This window comes from Chroicocephalus ridibundus, chromosome 3 (genome assembly GCF_963924245.1).
Source record: "Chroicocephalus ridibundus chromosome 3, bChrRid1.1, whole genome shotgun sequence".
NCBI lineage: Eukaryota > Metazoa > Chordata > Aves > Charadriiformes > Laridae > Chroicocephalus > Chroicocephalus ridibundus.
The window spans coordinates 80,153,209-80,178,246 of record NC_086286.1 but is presented as its reverse complement, the minus strand read 5'-3'; the positions used below and the strand labels follow the sequence as shown (position 1 = coordinate 80,178,246).

The following is a 25,038-nucleotide window of genomic DNA, read 5'->3' as shown; positions in this document are numbered from 1 at the left end:
GTGGAAAAATATGACTATTAAGAAAACTTTTGTTTGTTTCACTTCGCTCTGCTCAACAGTTTTACATTCATAGCTCCTTGGTTATTCAGGTAAGTTCCTCAATCTAGATAACTACATTCCGTGTACACAGAATTCAGCTAAAGCTGCAATTGTTTAAAATCCAGCTATTGCTGTTTACAGCCTCTTAAGTGTAGCAGGCAAAGAGCTGGAAGAGGCAGGGAGTAAATGCCATGCTAGAGTGGATGTGTTAAATTTAGAGTGTATTTCTTTCTCAGCCTCGGAAGAGGACTCTGTCAACCTAGAATCTAATACATTTAAAAGAAATGCTAAAAACGTTTAGTGTGTATATGCCAAACTCTTGGTATTTGGAAGAAGGCAGCGTGTGGGCTAAAATAACGTAAGTTGTACTTTTCATAACAGTAACCCCTCTTTTGTGGCTTTGTGAAGGGTCAGCATAAACAAGGAAAAATTACTCTACTGAATTGAAGTAATTTAAATCTAGTTGACTGACGGCAAGGTTAAGTTTAGACATCATTTAGGTTAACTTGAAATATAATTGCTTGTTTTCCCTCAGTGAATCACAAAAAAAAAATTGGTTTGCGTCAAATGTTTTGCTAGGTATAAATTTTTTCCTGTGCTTTTTAAACAAGCAAAAGCCTTTATTTCCATCTACAGCTCCCCGTCCCCCCCCGCTCTGCCAGTAGTTAGGGCACTCACCTGTAGGAAAGTGGTATGAAATCTTCTCTCTGTAGGACCTGAAACAGGGACTCGAGTGCGTCTTGTGCTTCAGACTTTTCTCTCTCAAATCAGCTTTGATTCGCACATCCTTCCTTCTAGCTTTCCCACTAATATTTTTCAGCACATTGTGGCAGCAATACTCCAGACGAATTTTCAGCCTAACAAAGCCTGGCATTGCTAGTGTTGAATATTTGAGAGTCAGACGCTGCAGAATGCTAGAGCCTGAAGAGTAGTAGTTTATTTATTTAAATGTTTTTGGCTAATGCACTTTTTGGGGTACCACGTGACTGCTGGAACTCCGAGGCTTTCTGTTTCTCGTGGTTGTGAGAATTACGATACTGTGATTTAAAGATACCCAAAGTTACTGGCATTCCAGTATGAACTTAGAAGGGTCCTACATTATTAGAATTGTTCAAGATAGAAGGGTCTCACAGGTTTTCATGTTACTTGAAATCCAGTTATTTATGACCTTCTAGTGAATGATAAAGCTCAAACTTACTCTTCACTAAATAATGAATACTGCTTTTTTCCCCTCTCTGAAGGTGAGCATATGCTAGCAAATAAATGTTTAAATTACAGAACTGTCCACACTAGATATTACTACCTATTAGCTACCACAAAGTTGCTAATGACTAGTAAAATTACTACTTTTTTCTATAATGTGTGCTCCAAGAACTGTTTTCAGTCATGTTCAAATGACTCAGATGAACTAATCTAAGAAAATAACATCCAATTGATCCCTTGAGACACAGCCTGAAGTTCTGATTCAACAAATCACAGTAGCTTATGCTTTCTCTCCACTGGAGACCAGCAAAGCACATGTTTAATTACATTGTTAAATTAGGGGTTTGGCTGTGGCAACTTATATTAACTAATGAGAAAAAACCCCAGCCAAAAACAGAGGAAATATTTTAATGCTAACATAAACAGGTATGAATACAAATACAAACAAGATTTACATTTCTTGGTTAAGAAGGCGGCGTTTTGCTTTCAGATTAGAACAGCGCTTTAAAGATTCATGCAGTGTACTTGAAACAGCTTCCTCCATGCTGTCCAAGGAACGGATAGGCAAGTCCTCTGTTTTTTTCAGTTGCCAACGCCTTTGATCAGGGATCCCTGAAACGGCTCATGTCTCAAGGGTAAGAATACTTGTGCAGAGACACGTTGAGGAAGCCTGATCTGCAGAGCAAGGATACTTCTCGCCTTCTGAAAATCAAACGTTTCAGTGCGGTGCTCTGGAAATCAAGCATTCCTGCGCGGTGCTCTGTCAGGCTGGGCCCCACTTGGGAGCCTCTTGAGAAGCTCGGTCTCTGTGCCCTCTTGCACTGGCAATACTGGCTCACCTACATTTATCTGAGTTAAAATACAAGCTCTTCAGGGCAAGTACCTGGCCTTTTATGTGTTTTGAAAGAGCTGTATATAATTAAGGTACTTTGTATGAAGAAATTACTTCAAAACAGTTTACATAGGGCAGCTATTTCAAGATCAAGAAAAAATCTTTAGCCTCGTTCCCTGAGGAAACAAGGCCTATGTGACTGGACTGGCTGGCTGGCTGGCTGTCCCTCCTCCCTTCCATCCAACACCTTTTGAACTTGTTGGACAGTTTAAACTCCATTTGAAAGGGGGAGACGTCTCAAAGATAATTAAGTTCCCATGGACTTTATGAAAATCAGCTGCTGGGAAGAGAGAAATACAGATCCACAGTTCAAATAAGTAATTTTTTCCAAGCATAATCTTGCAAACCCAAAACTTGACTGCAAGTGTAATAATGACTGTCGGGTTGATAATGTAATCCCGACTAATTTAGAGGACTGACAGCCATTATGCATCCAAATATTAATATGCAGATTGACACCATAATGAAGTTAGGTTTCCCCTATTTTGGTGTTTTAGTGGTTTTTAATAGGAACAATATAGGCATCCTCCTCACACTTTTAGTTATTGTGAATTTTCAGAGAAATTAGTGTCACTCATTGCTTATTGGCTTAGGTGTTACTGAAAATTTTGTATTTTTACTTTTTTTTTAGCTAGCAATGTTCTTTACTGTCTCCTTATCCCTTCCCTATAATTAGTTAATACTGGCAATACATACATAACATCAAGAAATTAGATAGTAATTGGGCTGCATTACTCATGATTGTTGCATCTGATAGGGAAATTCATAGTTGTTTTTGTTATCACAAAACCACTTCAACTGTCTGAGCTGTACGAACTCAACGCAACCCTCAATGTTGCTCTTTATTTAATTGAGCGTTTTGGTTGAAAGAAGTTGGCGAAGGGAGGGAAAAAACAGACATAAAATTTTCTCATTTGCAGATCATGTCAGTATCTCTCAAAAAAAAAACCAAACCCAAACAAACCCAAAAACTCAAGCTTAGGGTCATGATCGTAGACTTGCCTATTTGAAAGATGCTGGGGGAAGATCACTATATGTGTGGAGATGGGACTTCGCTGGTGGTACAGTTGCTTATTGGTTAAGTAACACAGGTAAGACAGGTCAGCGAAGACAAGGGTTCCTGTGGATTTCTGTTTGGTTGCAGTATGGTAAGTTAAGGCTCCATATTCCCCAGTTCAGGTATTTTTCACGTGTTTGGGCAAGCTTCGCTGCTGCACGTCGTTCCGCTGGCAGCAAGGAGGCTCCGTGGGGCTCTCCTTGTGCTGAGATGATGTTTCGCAACTCACATTTTGGGGGAAGTTTTGGAAACAGAGGCCAAACGTTAGTCTGCCGGTGAAGCAAAAATAACTAACTTAATACTTTTTCACCCGGCGGAGGAAGCGACCATGTTAAAAAAAAACAAAACAAAACAAAACAAAACAAAAAAACATAAAAAACCCCCCTTATTTTCTTCAATAGCCACAGGGCCAGACAGGCTGCGGGCCGGGCGGCCTGGCCAGCCGCAGGCGGGTTGACCTGGTGTCTCTCCCGCCTCCGCACCAGGGCCCTTCAGAAGCACCCAGGTGAGACCTGCGTGGTCCTTCCTGCCGAAGCTGTTCCACTCCGCATAAGTCATTAAGCCTTAATTAGAAGAGGACTAGTTTAGCAGTCACTGAACATTACATACTAATTGAGCGCCCCGGGGGGAGAGGGCCGGCACCATTAGGCGGCGGAGTCATTCTCACGGCGCCCCGGAGGGGGGGACGGGGGCAGGTGAGGGAGGGGAAACGCCTCGGCGTGAGGCGCCCGCCGCCCCGGCCCCCTACAGCTGCAGCCCCGAGGCTTGGGCCGCCCGCCGCCCCGGCCTGGCCCCGGCCCGCGGGCGGCGCGCCGGGGCCAGGCCAGGCCGGGGCGGCGGGCGGCCTTGGGCAGCGCCGCCCTTCCCTCCCTCCGCGGCCGAGGGAGGTGGCTCGGGGCGGGCCGAGGCGCGGTGCGGGGGCGGGCGGGGGCGGAGCGCCCAGACAGGTGGCGCCGGGGTGCGCGGCGTGAGGGGCAGCTCCGTGTAGGGACTGCCGAGCCGGGTCGGGCCGGGCCGGGCCGGGCGGTGAGTGTCGGGACCGTTGGCGGCGAGGCGAGGCGGCCGCACCGGAGGAGCCGGGCAAGGATGCGGCGCGGCCGGGGGCGGATAGAGTCCGCCGCGGCTCCTTCTTCCCGTTCGTCCCGTTCTGGGATGGGGAAGGACGGCGGCAGTCTCGGGGGGTGGGGGTGGGAACGGGGGCTTCTCCCTCCCCGTAACGCGGCTCCCCTGTGGGCTCGGGGGGGCGGGCGCTGAGGTGGGACCGGTCCGGTGCTCCGTAGCCCTCCCCGCGGGGAAGGAAGCGGCGGCGGCGGGAGGGGGGGACCCGGCCGGTACCTGCCCCACTAGCGGGGGGTCCCCATCAAACCCCCCGACGCCCCCCAAGTGTAAAAAGACGGCGAAGCATCAGTGTCCGTAGCGCCGAGGGGGATCCGCGCTCTCCTGGGGAGGGCTGCGGTCCGGCGGAGTGGGGAAATAACTCGGGGTGTTTTTGGGATAGACATCTCCAAACAAGTATTCATCGTACCGGCATGTAAAAAGTGCGACTATATTAAAATGCAAATGTACATGTGTACTCGGCAGTGGTGTTGCGTGTTTCCTGTTTACCATGTTAATTAGAAGTTGTAAGGGAAAACTTGCACCAAGAGTAATCCAGGGCAGTGCTTGACCCAGTAACGCTCACTGAGTGATGCAGTGGCTTTTATAGTTCTGGGTTTTCTGGGCCAAAACCAAGACGTGTATTTAGTGGACTTCATTAACAAGAAATGTATGAACTGTAATACAACTTACACCTTTGAAACTATTCTCTACCATCTAAAGTGTCAAAACTAACTCTGCCAGTATGGAGGGAAAAGTTAAACTCCCCACTCTTGTTTCTGTAAGGAAATTTTTGACCAAGCAGTTTGTCCTCAGTCTTGCAGAGTGATGCTTTCCTGTATTATGTTGAGTGACATTAACTAATAGTGCAACAGTTTCAGATTTGGGACATATACTGCTGGTGTTGTACGGCGAGATGAGCATACTTATAAACAAACACAGGCAAAAACATACAGAAGGATCTTGGGATTTTAATTGTTTTTTGAGTGTTTTGTCTTGCTCTCTTTTGAGAACTAGCATTGTTCAGTAAGCTGTTTTGTTCCAATTCACTGTGTCCTTTTAATTTATAGGTAGTGCTAATACAAACAAATGTATTATAGAAACAAATTTAACATTAACCAAATGTTTGTTTGTTTGTTTTTATAGTCCACCTCACAATTTCCAGATTCGTCCAGAGAAGAGAATAAAAAGAAACCAGTTTTAGAACGACTTGGAAATTTGTTTGGCACAGGGAAAAGAAAGAATGTCAAAAGTTCAATAGAACACGCTTCACATCGGAAAGGGGAGAGGTCAGTTTCTCCTCACAGAGCGCAGCCAATATACTGTAGGCATGTAAAGGAAGCACACGAAGCTCCTCAGGTACAGAAGCAAGTGAGAAGCGTGAGTGCTGTTTCTGAGACGCAGGAATATAATTTTAGTGGGGAAGTAGGACCACCGTATCGCGATACCATTTCGGAATGGAGTTGTAGGGGTGTCTCTTCTGACAGCGAGTGGTCAGCAGATTGGAGTGGCAGCAGTGAAACCATTAAAAACTCTTTCTTTGAGAGTAGCCTGAATGTGGAAACCCTGGAACTGGAGAAAGAGTCCATCACAGATATAAATAATTCCACGACTCCAGATTTTATAAAAAGCTTGAGAAGTTTGTCTAGTGAAGACTTAGAAAAGAGTATCTTAAGCCACAAGCAGCTTGTGAACACCTGGGTGTCTGAGGAGCCTGGGCATGCAAAACCAAAGGATTTGCCATACGAGTTGGAATCTGCAGCAAGTGAACACACACATTCTGCTAGAGTGTTAACGGTTGATATCTATCTAAGAAAAACAGAGGAACTTCTTAATGAACCCGTGACTGTTACATCAGAAGAGAACTGTAGTGACTCGGACGCAATGGATAAAAAATCTGCTAATAAAAGATCTGGGAAAAGGAGAAAATCTCAGTCGTCTGGTGACATTCCAAATGGAGACAGAAACCAGACTGACACTGCTGCAAGAGAGGAATCCGTTTTTGAGGATGATGCTTCTGAGGTGTTTTCAGACAAGGTTATAAATTCGGAAAGAAAAGCAAAGTCTCCTCAACAGACTCCTGAAAGGAATCTCTCATCCCCAGGTAACAATCAGGACCTAAAAGTTGGATCTGCTCACAAAGGGGCATGTAAAACTGAAGCTGACAAAGGCAAGCAGCAGATCTCAAACACAACCCCTGCAAGGAGAAGATCGTATAAAAAGAATCAGTCGGACGCTGTCCCCATTTCCCCTACTGGTTTGAAGGGTCAGGTAAAAGATTACTCCTCAAAAAGGCAACCTTTACCATCACCAGAGAGTAACCCCATGACAAAAAGAACTTCAGTGGAAAAGGGAGCTATACCTGTGGCTTCTGGGGAAGACAGCTTGGAGTCTCCCAAAGTTTCTTTGGCCGATAAGACAGAAGACACTGCCTTGGCGTTTGCTGAAGGCAGAAATGATACCAAAGCAGTAAAGCATGGAAATGGTTCGGATGGAAGAGCTTTCTTGCGTACTGATGGGATTAAAAATGGAGACCTGTGTATGTCAGCTGAGAGACAGACAAATTCTGATTTAGACAGCTCAAAGCTGAAGAGTTTGGATGCTTCCAGAACAGTCACGACAAAGATTAGCCTGTAAGTAACATAAACTAGTTTACCTAGTTTACCTTATCCCTGTAGCTGTAATTTTGCCTGTATCTGTGTTTAGGATTCTATAGGAACACTAGCTATGTATCTGTTATCTATCTAGATTATTTTAAATTAAGAACTGCCTTTTTTTTTTTTTGATTTATCATAATTACAGTTACCACTTAATAAGCATTGTAGTTTACGTGTGTTAGAAAAATAATTCTTTTTCTATTTTTTTTTTCTTATGGACAGGGAATTTCTTTGTATGTCAATTCCATTATATGGAATAATTTAACATACATAAAAGCTGCTCTGTTATCATTGTCAGTGCTCCTGTTGTTGCTCAGATTAGCTCGGCTGTCATTGACCTTAATGTAGTTTTTGCCATCTGAAACCAACTGAGGATGTGGTTGAAGATTTTTGTATGTGAAAGTCTTTGAATAAGGAATGTGTTCAAGTTGTTCTTTGAAACAACATAAGCTCTGCTATTATTTTATGAAGAAATGTGGGATGCACTGTAGAACTTGATCCTTCAAATGATACGATAGATCACACTCCAGAAGTTTGAATACGTATAGTTGCTTTCATAAGTATATGCAGGATGACTCATGTAAATTTTTATGCATGTGAATAACATCGGGCATTTGCAGAATTATGCATATATTAGTTTGCAGGATTTGGTTTTACAACTCAAAGAAATTCTCATCTGTCAAACAGAGGTGATCAGTGCTTTCCTTAGGATTATAAAGAAGTGGATGTATTTATAACTTTCACTGTAATCACTCGTATGAGTGCCATGATTGATTTCCTGGATTCTATTACAGTTCTCTTCTATGGTGAATCATTTTATTACATTCATAATTTCTATTGTTTAATCATCACGGCTGTGTACTATACGCTATTGCTTTCCTCATTCTGGTACATTCATTTATAGGTGTCAGAGTACATTGAATTCTGTAGGTCCACACGAGGTACACTGAGTGTTCAGAATTGTTGTTCCGCCGTGTTAGAAGGATGTGAAGGTTCAATATTATGGCTTAAGAAACACATACATTTCCAATTATGCTTCCCACACCTGAGAAGCATAGGAGCATTAGGAACAATTTCCTTTGCACTGTTTGTAATGGTCTACATCTGATTTGTTCATTTGTAACTGAATTAAAACCACCTAGTACTGAAAGTTAAATTGTGGTATTTTTGTACATGGTGATGCTTTGCCGTCTGGCAGTATAGATCACAAATCTTAAACTCTAAATTTTTGTGTCTTCATAACTTCAAAGGAAAGGTAGCTTTCATATTTTTCTCTTTGGGTCACTACTGTTAGTGATGATGATGTTCTAAATGCTCACGTAGCTGGATTTCATTTTTCTGGGTATCTCCTTGGCTTGCTGTACAGTGAGTTATCTTCTGCTGTACTCTTAAAGTAATAGACAAGTATCCTTTCTGACAGATTTAATTTTAATGAATAAACAGCCTGTTCTAATTCACCTGATTTTCGTGGGGTGTGTGGCACACTCTGTCTTGGCCTTATCTGCTGCTATAGGAACTTTAGCCCTGGGTGGGGACCACGGTGTTGCATGAAGGGTTCCTGGTACGTCTGATAACTGTGCAATGGCAGCTTCTTTAGCCAAATTGATATGGTCAGATTACCTGGTATAATTTGTAGTCATTCATCAGAACCCACGAACTATAAGCCTGCATGGGGATTAAGCTGCTGTAAAATAGGAAATGAAAAGATGGTGCCATTACTAGACGAAGGTGTGGTTTTGTTCTCTTGATATTGCTTTGAACTAGAGAAAAGATACTCTTCCATTTTCAAAGGTTAAAAAATTACTGTTAGATACTTCACATGAATCCTTTTCGGGTTGAAAAATACTCATTTACTCACAGACTTGCTTGCTTCCTGTAAGATGAATTTTGTATAATCAGAGTAGTTTTCACTTAAAAATGCAAAATGTTTCTTCCTAATGACATTGTGCTGATTCTGGGAATCAAGTTTCTTTAAAAACAATTTTTAAGACAAGTTGGTTTTGCTGGTTCCCTGAAAGTGATGATAGCATTTTCTGTCTTTTCTCCTTTTATGTCTGTGTACTGGGCAACTTGGAAGTCACGGGATACTTTGCTTCCAGCTTTTGAAAGGGAAACCTATCAGGTTTGAGACTAAGCTGAGTTGATGGTACACTTAATCAGCAAATAAAACCTCAGGCAGTAGTTACTTTGATGTGCTTAGCGGAAAACTTGGCTTCAGTTGTCATATTTGATGTTCAGACATGGTTTTGTAGTTGCCTTTGCATTTATGCCCACTTGTTGAATTATTCTGCTCTGTTAATGTGCCGTTTTTCTTTGCGCACCTCAATCTGATGTTTTGGCATCAGTGTTTTTTGGCATCAGTTACATGCTTGACGTGGTCGTTTGGACGGTATGCTTCAACTAGGTGACTCACCTTCCATTTACGACTAGATTGGGAGAGGTTTAACTGCTTGCTTCCACAGGTTAGCTGCAAGGTGTAGCCAAAGAGGAGGACATCAGTATTTCTCTTGTGCCTGCTTGTTCCTGGCATTGCAGATCAGCAGTGGGTAGTAGGAATCAGCCACACTGGGTTGTTTGTAAGAAAGAGTTTGCACTGTTAAATGAATCCATCTTTCAATGCTTTCCCCTCATACTAGAACGGAGGGTTAAAGGATACTCAAACAACATGCCTTCCGTTTAAACAAGCTTAGAAACTCAGTTCTTGCAATAAGGCGCATCTTTTGGCTGTATTTAACACCAGTATTTCTAGGTGTGGAAAAAGGTGTAATGGAGAGATGAGTTAGTGGAGGCCTGCTGTAGTGGATGGAGCTCCAGGGCTGAACTTTCTATTGCTCTTCGGTCTCAGCTGTTTTGCTGCTGCTGTGCAGAAATACTGCAGAATGTAAACTACCAAGTGCTGAAGTGGTTGTTTCTGGGTAAATTTGCAAAGCTTGAAACTATACCTTTGAGGTGTTAGCTGTTCATTTAAAACAGGTTTTAGGTGTGGCTGATAACAATCAGTGTTAACCATTAAACTTGCTTGTGTCAAGGCATTCAGGGAGAGACAGATTTTATTAGGAAGATACATTTTGTTATGTTGAAATACACATAGTAGTGCAAGTGACAGGCTGACAAAAGGATGGTATGGAAATGAGTCTGTTAAGATAACCAGGCCGTTAGCAATACCTCTTGAAAATACAGGTAGAAGGAGAGGATAAGTACCTTCTTCTGATCAGAAAAGGACATGAAGGGTCCTGGTGAACCGGTAATTTCAGCATGTGTCAGTAGTGCATCCTTGTAGTAGATGAAGGCTACACTGGCAGGAGCATAGCCAGGAGAAGATACTTGGTGCTCAGGAGGCTGCATCTGGGGCATTATATTGAGTTGTACCCCTCCCTCCTCTTCCAACTCTCTTCTCTTAGTACAAGGGAAATGTTCACAAATTGGAATGAGTCCAGTGGTGAGCCATTAAGAAGGTGATGCCATTGGAGCATATCACATATGAGGAGAAGCTGAAGGAGATTGATTTGTTCAACTGAGAGAAGCACACGGGTAGACACCTCTCATCTCTCGCTACCTGTAGATGTACTATAGAGAAGGCAGAGCCAGATTCATCCCTGAGGTGTGCAGTGAAGGGACAGCAGTGGTCATGGTTGCAAGTTGCAACAGTGAAATTTCAATGGGATATAAGGCAAAAATAACTCACAGTGACAGTGGCTGACCTGTTGCAATACTTCCCTGGTAAGGCTTTGAAATCTTGACCCTTGGAGATACTCAGAACTTGGTCACACAAAGCCTGCAACAACTTGATGTAACTTTGAAGTTGTCCCTGTTTTGAGCAGGAAGTTGGACTAGCTGACCTTTAGAGGTCCCTTGCAACTTGTATTCATTTTCCAAAAAGAAAAAGAATATAATAATTTAACTTTGAAAAGTTTAGGAAAAACAGTCATGCTGCAAATGAAAAGTAGTGTCTTTAAATATATTTAGTCTTATGCTGTGTGATAGTTCCCTCCCTTTCTTGCCTCTTTCAGGAATAATTTTTTTCTGTTTCCAAGGGTATTTTATTAGCACCTACCTGAATTATGGTCAGTCATTTTTAAGTTTAATATTTACTTTTTTATTGATCATGTATTTTTTGTAAGAGTCTTCCTGTTGTGAACCAACATGAGCAGGCTGGTAGTTACAGTGAGCACTGTCAGGAAGTCTTCTCCAAAAAGACGTGGTGATTTTTAACAGCTGCTTTCTGTATAGATTCACAGGCAGCTGATTTTGGGTTCCTTCTGTTATTTTGGTAAGTTTCTTCTTCATGCTTTTCCCAAGGAAGGAAGCTTCTACAATGGAGAGTCTTGCTTTAGTAAGGTTTACTTTCTTACTTGCAATGGATCTCTTGAGGAAGAGGAGAAAGGAGTGATCTCAGTTTTGGGGTTGTTCATGTTAACTCACTTGTATCTTACACTTCTTTCTTGGGCTAAAGAGCTGTCTGAGAGCTCAGTGAACACAGTTTGTGTAGGTAAAAAAGAACAAAGCACTTAAATACCAGAATCCTCCATTGATTGACAGAGCATTTGAGGCCCTGGAGATTGTAGCCGCTAGTTTCTTTTATCTCCCACCATCGTCAGTTTTCATGTAGTGCAATTTCTGCCTGTTCTCCCACCACTGAGTGTCTCCAGATTCCTCTTTGGAGAACAGGTCTGCCTTTGAAGTGATGGTAGGCTCCTTGACGCTCCTTATATCTGACTGATAAATTTTGAAGACACATGCCCAGGAAGGAGGCTTAAAACACTCAGCTGCATGTCATCAGCCTTCTGCCATAGTACGTGAGTACTGTGTGCTATGTACTTGTATGCACTTCTCTATCCACTGTGATGGAGAAGTTTCTGTGTTTCCTAATTCAATTCTTGTAAAATCAGCAGGCTTAGTTTACACAATATAAATTGCTGGTTGACTTTACCTGAAGGAAATGGGAGAGTCCTCGCATCTGGTGTCTGCTTAGCCAGGTGGTGATGCAGTGACGGGGGACAGTTACGTTTTCCACCAGCACTAATGAGGCCAGAAGAGGTCTTTTGCTCCATTCAAGGTTGCTTCTGCAGTGTAAAGACTGCAAAGAATCTGGGCAGATGTCTTCAAAACTTGTTGGAGAAGTATATTCAAATGTTAACCAACTCATTATCACCTTAATGAATTGGGATTTGTTTCCTAAACTCTGTAGGGAATTCATGCGTATAATTTATTCTGCCTATTCACTATTAAATTTTAATGTCTGTCAGTCATAACTAGTTAAGTTCTCTGCCTCAATTGCAGATGCTGTAGGCTGCTGTGTTTTTTGTTTTACCGAGCATTTAAGAACTGTGTACATGTTTGAAATGTATTCTCCTTATTTAGTGTATATTTTTTTTTGTCATTTTTATAGTTATTCCTTTTTTTTTATTTAATTACTTTTGAGATACCAAATTTTAAACTGAATATGACTATGGAAAATTTCATTATAATGCTACATTTTATTGCTTTGAAAATTGTTACAAGTCTTTTCAAGATTAATCAAAGATGTAACTCTGTATCGCTTTGCCTCCTGTAGTCCAGCCAAACCGAAGAATGTAGAGCTGAATTTTAAAGCATCTACGAATCAAGACAGTTTAGAAAGTGAGCAGGATACTCTTGAAAAACCAGTTAATAAAACTAACAGCAACATTGCCAACAAAATTTCATTGTTTGAAAATAAATGCGCTAACCAGAGCCAGAGGCCTGCTGACATCCCTGCTTCAAAAAATAGCACTGTACCAAGCACGTTTGTTGGCAGAGCAAAGCTGAAATTTGGAAAACAACCTAAGGAAAATGAACAGCCTGATAAAACATTAAATAAGCAAAGCAGTCGCCAGAAGTTATTTGAGAATGGCACAGCAGAGAAAGAAAGCACTGCAGAATTAAAAGGCAAAAATGAAGAAGGCTCTGCCTTTTCTGAGGATATTGGGAAGACAACAGAACTTAAGGTAAAAGCTGCAATATCCCTTTTTAACCAAAGCAGCAAAATTGATGCTAGTAGTGTCTCTCTGAAGCAACCCGATCCAGAATTAACCACAGCTAAAAAAGAAAGTTCACCTTTTAAACTGTCTTTGTACTCATCCAGTAAAAATGAAAACGCTCAAGATACTTCCTACCAAAGGAATAACACAAGCTCAGAATTCCACAGAAATGAAGAAAAGGCCCTCCCAAACGCAGAGGTTTTATCATCTAGTGGTGAAGGTAAATATCCTGTACCATCTCATCAGGTTTCTAGATCAGAATTTAAGAAGATGGAAAATGGAGATAAAAAGGCAAAGCTGGGAGAATTGAGCTTTGCAGCACTACAGTATGATGACAGCAGTCAAGATAGTATATTGCTATCAGAGCACAACATCAATACACAGAAGAGCCCAGGCAAAACCTGTAATGGATCTGCTGAAGACGACAGCGTTTTTGATTCCCCATCCGACATGAAGAAGTTTGCTGAAACAATAAAAAACTTGGACAGCTCGGTTTGTTTACCCCAGAAAAAGAAGAGGTCAAAGCTTCCCAAGTCCCCAGCCCCCCACTTTGCAATGCCTCCCATTCATGAAGACAACTTAGAGAAAGTATTTGATCCTAGTGTATTTACTTTTGGTTTGGGATTGAGGAGGGAAAAAACACAGGATCTGTTACCGGCCCAACAAATTAAAATGCAAAGCCTGGAAACGATAGCCAGAGTCAGGCCCAAGCGTGCATCAACAGAGCAGAGTATCATATTCAAAGCCCTGCAATCATGTAATAGAGAGGAACCTGCCTTTACTCAGGAAACAAATGGAAAAGAGAACATTGATGGTATAGATGGTGAAATTAAGAGATCCCGGCTTGAAAAAAGCTCCCTCTTCTCAAGCTTGCTGTCTTCTACATCTAAAGAAAAGTTTTTTAATTCTTCTGTCACCTCAGTAAATAACACCACAACAGCTTTTACAACTGACTCCTCGGGGATGCCTCCTTTACAACAGGATGCTTCTGGGCCATTCGGCATGCCTCAAAAATCTGAGGTAATAAAGGTCATTCATGAAACGCAACCACGTAAATTTTTGTCTACCTGCTGAATGCCTGTTAATTTTGATTTTTGCAATTCAGTCTCTTTCAGATATGAAGTTTCCAAGTTTTGTGGAGAAGTACATGCAAGCAGATAGTGCAAAAAAAGAACTAAGTTTACAAATGCCCAACTATGGGAACCCTGAGAAAAGTTTTGCCAGCTGGTTAGGGACAAGCAGATATGAATCAAATGTCCCCACTGGTTTATTAGATGTGGATGTAAGTATTGTTGCATTTAAAATCTGTCTGGAAGGTTATTCAGCTTTTATATTTTTATGGATGATGTGCATACTTTGTTTTGTTTTGTTTTCCCTCTTAGGGCCATACATAGATTACAAATACATAGAGATGAATGTAGGTATGGTACCATCTGATATTGGCTATACATGAAAATGAGATGGCATCTATTAACATGAATGTGTTTCATCATGGTGCTCTTATTTTGTATGATGCGTACCTATTGTGCATCTTCCACTGACTAAAAAAATAAGGATGCAATGGCTAGTGGGTAATGTGAAGGAAAAGAGTAAGCGCAGCCCAAAACAATGACTTTAGTATTCCTTAAAACACAGAGCAAGTTCTAACTGGAATTGAAGCACAGGCTAAAAAACGAGTCATGCTTCAACGTGTTCTGATGATACCTATAAAAATCTGATGGTGGTTAGGAACTCTGTGCTGAGACCACTGGCTGCCCTTGTGTGCTGACTAATATGTTCTCATTAGTTCCTTGCACATGTTGCTGGTTATCTTAAGGTACAACCTATTTTAGGGGCAGGACCTATTAGGTAGTTTTTTGTTTGTATGAATAGTTCCTAGAAGAGCAAGACCCTGTCCCAGAATGAGCACTCCTGTCCTTGCTAGGAAACTAAATGCATATTTGCAATGCTCTTTTTATTTGTTTTAAGATGACATAATGCAACCATAACTTTCCCATGTATTCTGTATCATATAATTTACTACTGACTTCAATATTGGTTTAGATTTTGTATACCTCAATGTGTTTTATTTGTTCTTGGCATTTTACTCTATCACTTATTGCACAGTGTTTCGCACTTTTTGGAGAAACCTATCTTGTTACAAGCTGTTCAGCACAAAATGGGTTTTGCTAATTAGTTCATGCTTGCATATACCATCATGCTCTTCAGTCTTTTCATGTATTCCCTCAAAATTATTTCATGGTTTATGGTTACCAGACGTTTAAGCTTCCATTACTCTTGTTATCATTGTACAGCGTGTGCTTTATTAATGCCAATTTTTAAAGTAGTCTCTTGGTATGAAACCCCTGGAATGTATAGGAAGTTGATTAGAAGGATTTTAAAACATTTCAAGTCTGAGGTTAGTTGGCTTCAGTGAGATGATAATTCAGTTTAAAAAGATTAAAAAAAAAATCCCAAGTGTGTAAATTTGTACATTTGTTGCAAGATACTGCTTTTTATGAGGAAGAAGGAATTGAAGCAGTAAGTAGGTGTAGTTGAAGTGTTATCGACTTTTTATGATTCAGACTAGTTTTTATTTTGGTTCACTAGCTCGTTTTTTATAGCTGAGCCTCTTTATTGAATACATTTTTGGTTTGAGGTTTTTGGTTTGGTTTTTTTTGTAACTTTTCTCTCGCCACTATTAGGCACTTTCAAGAAACGGACAAAGTAAAATCAATCCCAGACCTGGCAAGGTAAGATCAGTTTTATGATCCTTACTGTTCCTCTCTATATTTAAAGCATAGCAAGATAGAATTATATGTTGTTGGTGTTTTTTTGTTTTGTTTTGTTGTTTTTTAACATAGCTGGTGATATACTGTGAATCAGACTATCAAAACAATGGTATTGAAGTTTTCCATGATGTTCCGGATTGCAGTTCTTGGGTTCTGTCACCAACAATTTTAGTTAAAGTCATCAGAGGATGGTAAGAGATTAATTTTTACTCTTTATCATTGGTCTGTCCAAAAATCTTTAGAAACAGAACCAGTATGTAATTCACAGTAAGTCTGCCTTGCAAATGGCAATGTAATGTAGATACCTATGAGCAAGAAATGTGGCATTTTACCTCTGCAATAGGAAGTTCTGGTCAGAAAACTTATCTTGCTGACAAATTGAGTGAGTGTTACCATCTGGAGGGGTGCACCATTTCACCAGGCATAGGGATGGGATGAAATGTCAGATTCTGTCCAGCTATGCTGCCTTTTGACTCCTGTCCCCTTTATGGGTGCTTGCATATTATTTGGATTGGGCTAAAAGGCTAGCAAAGGGTTTTAAAGACAGGTCTGACATGAGTTTGGATGCAAGAGATTAATTCCACGTCCAAAAGTATAAGGTGATGCTGTAGAGGTAATTGTTTCTCTCATGAGTCCAGAGGGATTTTTTCTCTAAAAGCTAGATTGACTAAGAGTAATTCAAAGCAAGTTGATCTCCTACGTTTTTCGTAGCATTAACAGAACAGCCATTATTAGTGTGGATAGCATGGCAAGTTAAGTTGTGGTCAGGCTATAATACAGTCAAATAGCAGGTTCTCAAAAGTATTGATCTGATAGGAAGCTGCAGAAACAAGGGCTAGCTGCAGTAGGAAGCACTGGGAAGCACACTGCTGCGTAGCTTCAGAAAACTGGAATGAAAATCTTTTGATCTGTGTGAATCAGGTAGTCTTTTCCAGCATGGACTAGAGGACTGTGTTTCCCCCTTGCTCCCCTCTTTAACTGAGAGCTCCAGGGGAGGGTTTTATATTTGCAGATGGATATAGTTTTTATCTAGTTATATATTCAAACCTGCGGTTAAAAATAAAGTTGTGCTTGTCTTCTGAGCAGTCTTATCATCCTTTGGCAGATCTGTACCAGCCCCTGTGGAACTCCAGGCTGCTGTTCACAGGATCCAAGTAGCTTGTGTGTTTATACATGACACAGAAGTCTGCCGTGTCAACATTTTCTGACCTACAAATTGGTCCTGATTAGTATCTTATGCAAAAGTCTGGTATTCATAGACAGTAGCCTTGCTGCCCCAAATCATCAATTTAAAAAGGTGGAGGAGTTTTTGATGGAATTACAGAGTCAGCAGTAGGCATCTTTGTTTTTATCATTGCTTTTAAAAATATCACAGAGACCAGAAATGGCTTGCATCAGCTGTATTGGGGTGGCGGGAAGGGTCTGGAAGTAATACTTCTTGTGAAAGGATTTGTTAAATGGGATCATGATTTTTCCAAATTACACTTGACAAGCAGCATTAATAATGAGAATTTTTTATTTTAAGCTGGGTACTCTATGAGAAACCAAATTTTGAAGGCCCCTCTATTCCCCTGGAAGAAGGAGAGCTGGAACTCCCAGATATTTGGGGTGCAGATACTTCAGAAGAGCAAAATGAATGCAAATCTCTAAAGCCTGCAGTGATTGGTTCAATAAGACATGTTGTTAAGGCAAGTAATAGAAACAAAGAAAACTTTGTACAAGTGTTAATGTTTGGTGATGGTTTGTATTGATACAAAGAGTGGTTGGTGTATTAGGACACAAGTGTAACATGAGTTGTAAATGCATGAAACACTCTTCCATGTTGAATTTCTTGTTTAATCACAAAATAAATGTGGGGAGTTTTGCATAATGGAGATTATAGTAACATCCACTGGAAGGATAGGGCAGGAAGAAAACTGGGTGTTTTTCATTAGAATAGCCTCCAAAATGCTATGTACAGCATATACTTTTTAGCCTGGTCAATCTCTCAGGAAAAACATCATAATTCCACAGACTCATATTTTTCAAAAGCATGTGTGTGTGTTTTTCTTTTCTCCCCTCTCTCTCCCCTCTCTCTTCTCACCAAATTTCCATTCAACATGAACTTCAGTGTCAAACACCAAACCTTGTTTGATACTCAAAAAATAGCCCTGTATGTGCAAACTTAGTAGGGAGCTTCACACGTGGTGGAACAGCCTTCCTACATGCACTTTTAACCTGCTATTAAGTAGTTATTTTTGCAGGTTGCCCAAACAAGTATAAGCTATTAAGTTACTTGACTAGGACAGGAAAAAGGAGGAATATATATTGCTTGTAACTACAATTCTTGTTTAAATTGCAGTTGTCTTCAAGAATGGCTTGGTTGGTGTTATGTTAGGATTTAATTTGCTAGAGGAGATGTTAACTGATGAAAGAAGATGCATTCCTAGATGGCAGAAAGTAAACAATGTAAATGTTGATTATAGATTTACTGACTGTCTTGGTCCAAACAGAGACAGGAAAACTGGCCTAGTTATGCTTTTATTATAGGCATCTAATAGCAGTAGTAATTGACAAGAGGGGAAACAATTTAAAATAAACAGGTGTTTCAACACTGATTTAGTTACCTGCATTAATTACAGAACTTGCAGCACAGATCAAGTGATTATGGCAATCTTTATTTTTCAGGATTACAGGGTTTGCCGAATTGATTTGTATACAGAACCTGAAGGCTTAGGAATCGTGACTTCCTTTTTTGACGACACGGAAGAAACAGGGGTGTTTGGCACCACTCAGAAGACTTGTTCTATCAAAGTACACTGGGGCATGTAAGTGCGTAATTCTGTATGAACGTGTACTGCTATGAAAGGAATTTGTTTTAAACCATTGGTTACACCTATCAGACATGCAAGCAGGCTGTATTTATTCTAGTCCTACATTTTGGAAGTATTTGTTGACAGTAGCGTTAGTACATCATTGTAATGCTTGACTCTTGGAGAGGCTGACCTCTTAATGTTTTGTGTTGGAGCCAGTTTTTCTTCTGCTTGTGTGTAGTAAAGACAGAGTAACCCTTGTGTATTTGTAGCAAAGGAATGAGTTTGCCTCTCCTGCTTTTTCTCATTCAGGCAAACTTATCATATGTGAGAGTGGGGGGATGAACTGTTACGATAAGACCACATTTCCTGCTTGCTCTCTTCTAAACTTGAAATCATTGTACTAAGAGAAGAGAATTCTCAAGCTCTTGTGTTAGAAAGGAAGACTTGGTGTCATGTGTAAACTCTGGAAAGCATTCTTGTGTTTCACAGTGCATTTTAATCAGTGTTTTTATGGTGAAGTTTAGGACATGTATGTATATCACCTGAAAACATCTAGCCGTTTGAGTTATGCGTGTAGTGTATATCATGAACTAAGGGAGCCCTTATGAGAAAGGAGACTTCTCAGGAGCAATCCAGACACTGTACCAGTGGTAGTTTTGATAACTTGATAAACAAACTTGTAAATCGGTACTGAAAATATGCCTCAAAGTGGTACTGGGAAAAGTATGCAGAAGAGGGAGGCTGGTTTCAGAAAAAGTGAGAGGGTGGAACCGCTTTCAGTGATGTTGGGTCCTGCAGAACATTTTACAGGGTTTACAGGCCTTGGTTGTTACCTGTTGGCCGTGTTATGTTTGGGCCACTGATAGCATTTGCCTTGCTGCAGGTGGTCTATTTAACTGTCAAAAACTGCCCCACTAAAGAGAAGCGTTCCATACCATTGCAAAGATATATTTAAATGTGCCACAGGATGGATGGGGCGTTTTAGTTGTTCAGTAGAGGGTATTTTATCTGATTAAATCTTTACACCTTGATTTGTGGAAAAAATGAAGCACTCAGGTATATAGGGAAATTTTAAGATGTCCAAGTAGTTTGTTCTCTGACAGAAGGTTATTTCTGTTGAATGGCAAGCTTAATCCAAATTACACATCTGCCGAGAGTAATGAAATCAGATATATTATTTGGAGATTGATTATTAATTGATTTATCGACCTCTCCACTTTATTTCTGTCCCTCACTTAAAAGCATTCTGCGAATAGTGAAATTACAAAATGTTTGGAAAGGAAGCAGAGTCTGTGTACATCTCTCGGGCTTCGGACTGGTCCTTATTTTGCATCAGTGTGACAGTCTTTGTGCTAAAGGTGTATAAACTCTTACAGTTGTAATTTCACTCTGTTGCATTTGGATCCCCTGAGGGAAAGCAGGCTAATATTTGCACCAGAAAGCAAAACAGACAGTTGAAAAATAATCATAGAATCGTAGAATGGTTTGGGTTGGAAGGGACCTTAAAGATCATCTAGTTCCGACCCCCTGCCGTGGGCAGGGACACCTCCCACTAGACCAGGCTGCTCAAAGCCCCATCCAGCCTGGCCTTTTTCGGATGTCAGTTCATTAGTCCCGTGTAGAAAGAAGTTGCTTCTGCTGGTTGCTTGCATGAGAAATTCGGTAAGCTGTTGCAGCTTTTTTTGCGTGTTGCAGGATTTTTTTTCTTTCCTTGGTTTACAGGCATAACATAGTTCACTGCACTGGCAGTTGAAGGAGGCTCTGATTCTGAGTCACCTTGCCATGTGGGTGTGGTTGTATCTTCTTAAGGTTTCCCAGTGTTCATGGTTAATTGCTGTTTACTAAAAGCTGCCAACAAAAATGAGTCAATGCACCTTTATCTTCTGCTTGTGCTCTCTCTTTGGTCTTCCATGTGTTTAAATTCTTGCAGTGAAGTTGAGGGTTTACTGGGCGTTGTGACTACAGGACACACAATATATCAAACATTCAGCTGTAGACAGCAATAAAACTAAAGCTAAAACGTTCCTGTTCAGGATGTGTTTTATACTGCTCCATGCTGCACTTCTGAGAGATCAGTAAATTTAACTGGAAGAAATACATTGCCATTCTTATGCAGAGATCAGCAGTATGTTTCTTTGTTTCCAGTCAGATTACTGGTTAAGATTTTCTTGAAAAAGCTTTGAAAAGCTACTGTTGCTGTCCCAGTCAGGAATTTTGAAAGTCATGTCTTTCAAAGCAGATTTATTAGCAGATACAAGCCATGTGGAAGTAGATCTCTAAGGAGTTGTCAGGTTTTTCTATGTATTAGTAAGTAACGCAAGTTTAGAATTCTCTATTCAACAGATTTTGCAACAAATCCAAGTCTAGATTAGTAGAGATCTTTCAACTTCTTGAAAATTGGTTCTGCATATTTTAAAACTATTCTAAAAATAATACAGAGTAAGCTTAAGTCTTGAAACTTCAGTTTAAAACTTGGGTTCCCCTCAGATAAGACAGTCAAATTCTTAACTGTCTCTCCTTTGTACTGATTTTTTTTTTTTGCCTATTCAAACAAAACACATGCGTTATTGGTGGTTCCTGCACGGGCACAGAACTTTGGCAGTGTGTCAGCTTGTACTTGGCAATTTTGATGGTAAAGAAACGAAGTTTTATTGGGGGTACAATGATGTCTTTTCTAAAGTAAGCACATTGTCTTGTTCTTTACTGTTCAGAAGTGTTCTGGGGTTTTTATCTTTTGCTTTCCTCTCTTCCTTGCTTTAGATGGCTAATTTATGAAGAACCTGGTTTCCAGGGAATCCCTTTAATGTTGGAGCCTGGTGAATATCCTAATTTAGCATTCTGGGACAAGAAAGAAGCCTACATTAGGTCTATGAGGCCCTTGAAAATGGTAAAATATTGTTATTACTAGCAAGTTATGTGACCTGTGTTTATGTGTTAGAAATAATGTGTTAAGGTGGCTAGATTTTTCAAGGCTAACAAAAAAGTAACTCTTTAAAAACCAAAATTTTTAGTCTATAAAATTCTTGAACTTTCAACAATTGATTGCATCCATTTCTGCCTTTAATCTGCCTTCTTATTTTCACTTGTGTTCTTCAAGGAAGGCTTCATCTTAATTCTGTCTTTTTGTGAAGAGTTGATGACTCTTATAGTTGCCTGTAAGTTGTCTGACTAAGTTTAGGCAACTTATTTTTTCTTTTCTTTTTTTTTTTTTTTTAACAGGGTGGTCGCAAAGTTGAATTCAGTGGAGAGCCAAAGGTAAAAGTCAATATTTATTCGATTGTCTAAAGGTATTTTATAACACATGAACTAAACATGGGTAGATAAATATATCTTGATTGTGTACCAACTACTGACGGTTTAGTGGCTAGTCCTGCTGTATGTGACCACACCATGAAACTGCAATTTGTCACATTTATGCATTCATCATATGTGATGTCACATATATGACAGCATTAACAGCTATCTGGATAATGCAGATGGGTAGTGAACATTCAAGCCCTCATGTTGCATCTCTGAGGGAAAGACATCTTGAAGACAATAGAGAGATCCCACTAATTAGTTTCATAATCGTGCCTTCTCTTTATGTGTCATGGCAAAAGAAACTGTCTGTTGTCAGTATTTTCATGCTGTCTGCAACTTTTCTTTTACTTCATTTCCACTACAGGTAATCATTTATGAGAAGCCTTTCTTTGAAGGGAGAAATGTGGAAATAGAATCAGAGATCTTTACGCTTGATGACAAGGAATCAGAAGAAAAGACAAGACTTCCATTTACATCAGTGGGATCCATGAAAGTACTGGGAGGAGTGTAAGTGTGGGAAAACAGCAGCAATATTTCCGCATCACTGAGGTAGTAACTCCATAGGCTGGAAATTGCAGTGGACAAATTCAGTACTTGTTTGTTTTCCCTGTTTCCCTAGGTTTTGGGTTTAGAGATATGCCTGGGTTAAACTTGCAAACGTTCACAGCGAAAGAACAAATTTCACACATCTGTATCTGCTCCATAACAACATGGAGTGGCAGTTGTCCATTTTCACACGCAGATTCTGTTGTTGTTGTTTAGTTGGGTCGGTTATGAGAAGCCCCGGTTTGAAGGCCATCAGTACTTGCTGGAAGAAGGAGCGTATCGGGATTGGACAGACTGGGGTGGCTATGATGAAGAGTTGCAGTCACTGCGACCGATTGTTGGTGTAAGTTCCAAGAACATGTAGTAGGCATCTCCTGAGTGCAGTGAGACATCCTGTTGCATTTTCCTTATGATGCTTCTCTTTGTTTTAATAGGACTTCACAAGCTCCCATATGATAATGTACAGTGAAAAAGACTTTGGATCAAAGGGTTCCAACATTAATGTGTTAGGAATTATTTCCAATTTGAAAGACACTGGATACGGGCTGAGGACACAGTCTATAAATGTGCTAAGTGGCGTGTAAGTGATATTTTTAATCCCTGTGTAATTTAAAGTGTGCTATTCTTTTTAGAATTTGATAGTATTTGCAGATGTTTTTCAGCACTCTGACTTCTAATGTCTGTGTGGAGTCTTCAGATAAAATTTTCTGCCCTTGACTGCAGAATGTGAAAAGAAGTTTTTGTGAATATGTACAGTAAATTGGTTTTCTTCTCACGATAAGATCAGATGGTCCCAGGAAATGTTGACATGTGATACACAAAGTATGAAAGTATGAGATGAGATTTCATCAGGAAGGTAGAAATAGCATGTTCTCATGGCTGTATTTTTATTTTTCTTTTTAAGCATTTCAATAGCAAAATTGTTACAGAGGTAATTTCCAGGGTTCTTGTGTTTGACCAGGGGCAAATTCCTTGCACTTTCTCTCAGTTGTGTGTAAAATGGAGATAACTCTTACCATGCTCACGAAGACATTCTGATATTAAGGAGACTTAAGGGGACTTTAACTGTTCTGAAAAGTAATGTTGCTTTCTTTTTTTTTTTTTTAACACAGTGGTTCCCAAAACTTTTGCATTGTCGTGGTCATTAACAACTCTTACTCTCTGTGCCATGTGAGTTGGCACACACAGTTGATAAGTTGATAGACTTGTTTGATTTGTTTAGTACATCAATTGCAGATTGAGTTTCACAGCCTTGCAGTCTGCATCAAAGTGTTTTGGAAATACAAACAGGTATTAGCAATCATGTCTCCAAACATACAAAATTACTTAAGGTAGTAGAACCAAAAGAGTATGAGATGTGCAGTCTCTCTCCCTGCCTGGTATATGTAGGTGACTTGCTGAAAGCTCTGCCTTACCCAGCCACACCCTAAATCTTTCTGTGTGTTATGTGTGTGATATCTCTGCAAGTTTTATCTGGATAAAGATTGCAGAATCAAGCTCAGTGCATTCCAGAGGAATGCTTTTAATTTGTACATGAACATGGTGCGACAGCAGGTTTTTTTTCTGCCTGGTGACCTTTGAAGCCACTGTGTCCTTTTGTCTTCTGTAATATGCAAGGGAGATTCATGGGAAAGAGTCACCTCTGAAGGTTGGGAAACAAATTGTGGGTTACCTATCACACCCTTTGTGTAGTTGTTCTAGTAAATGTGTCTGTTGCAGCTGAGATAGGAATCGAGTTTGAGTATTCTAGTCATTAAGAGCGACTCTAATGCTCTGATGGTAAAGGCAGCTAGAAGTCATTACAAACAAAACTCTTGTCCCACAGACTCTGCCAATGCTCTTGTAATCTCACCTCGTAGTCTCTTAAAGATGTCATTGGTAGCAATAAGCTTTTTAAAAATTTAGGTGCATTGTTCATAACAGGTGACTAGCACTCAACTCTTACCAGTCTTGTACGACCCTTTTGTTTCCAAAGAGGTTGTGAGTGTTTGGGCATTTTGTGGTGGTGTTCTTGCTAAATGCTAATGTGTGAGAAACGGTGAGTGATTCACATTAAGTCATGCTTCGTAATAAAATGCTTTATTTTAAGTATTAAGTAACTGTTCAGGTAGACAATTTTTATATCTTTCCTTCCAAGAAATCAGTCATCGAGTGATGAATAATCCATTGAGCAATTTCCTGAGCTGTTTAGACTGTAACGTACATGATGTCATAGTGAACTGTGACAGATTTAATAGAAGCTTCTCATACTATTTCGAAGTAACCTTCCTGGTATCGTATTGAAAAGACTTCATTAAAAAAAATCTCAAAAATGTAAGAAGCCCTGAACCTTTCATAGCAATTTTTTAACTACGGGTTTCTGGGTTAAGCAGATAACAGATGATAACGGATAACAGATGATCTGTATTTCCCACATAATTAATTTGATTGCTCTGTAATTTAAAGGGTATATCAAAGAAAAGAAAGCCTGACACTGCAGAGCACAGATACTACTGAACAAGTTCTAAGCTAAACTGCATCTTTAGACTGTATGCTGAAGACAGCCCAGCTCTGTATTTGGGGAGTGAATACTCCATTTTGGGTTAACTGAGCGCTAGCTGCATGAAAATTTTCAGCTATTGTGTTTCTGAAGAATGTTTCCAAGCAATATTTTAATGTGTTTGCTCAATCTGTTGTAAAGACAT

General features: G+C 40.2%; 1 protein-coding gene across 1 annotated transcript in view; it reads left to right on the top strand.

The window, feature by feature from the left end:
- Positions 1-4,164: 4,164 nt before the first annotated feature.
- CRYBG1 (crystallin beta-gamma domain containing 1) overlaps positions 4,165-25,038 on the top strand; it is a 41,616-nt gene continuing 20,742 nt past the window's right edge. Inside the window, exons 1-13 of the mRNA XM_063331107.1 lie at positions 4,165-4,217; positions 5,433-6,919; positions 12,498-13,962; positions 14,048-14,224; positions 15,627-15,674; positions 15,786-15,904; positions 17,239-17,401; positions 18,381-18,520; positions 21,269-21,395; positions 21,728-21,763; positions 22,173-22,315; positions 22,571-22,697; positions 22,789-22,934. Of these exons, the coding sequence (XP_063187177.1) occupies positions 6,171-6,919; positions 12,498-13,962; positions 14,048-14,224; positions 15,627-15,674; positions 15,786-15,904; positions 17,239-17,401; positions 18,381-18,520; positions 21,269-21,395; positions 21,728-21,763; positions 22,173-22,315; positions 22,571-22,697; positions 22,789-22,934 (3,440 nt within the window). The 5' untranslated portion in view covers positions 4,165-4,217; positions 5,433-6,170. The remainder of the gene's footprint in view (positions 4,218-5,432; positions 6,920-12,497; positions 13,963-14,047; positions 14,225-15,626; positions 15,675-15,785; positions 15,905-17,238; positions 17,402-18,380; positions 18,521-21,268; positions 21,396-21,727; positions 21,764-22,172; positions 22,316-22,570; positions 22,698-22,788; positions 22,935-25,038) is intronic.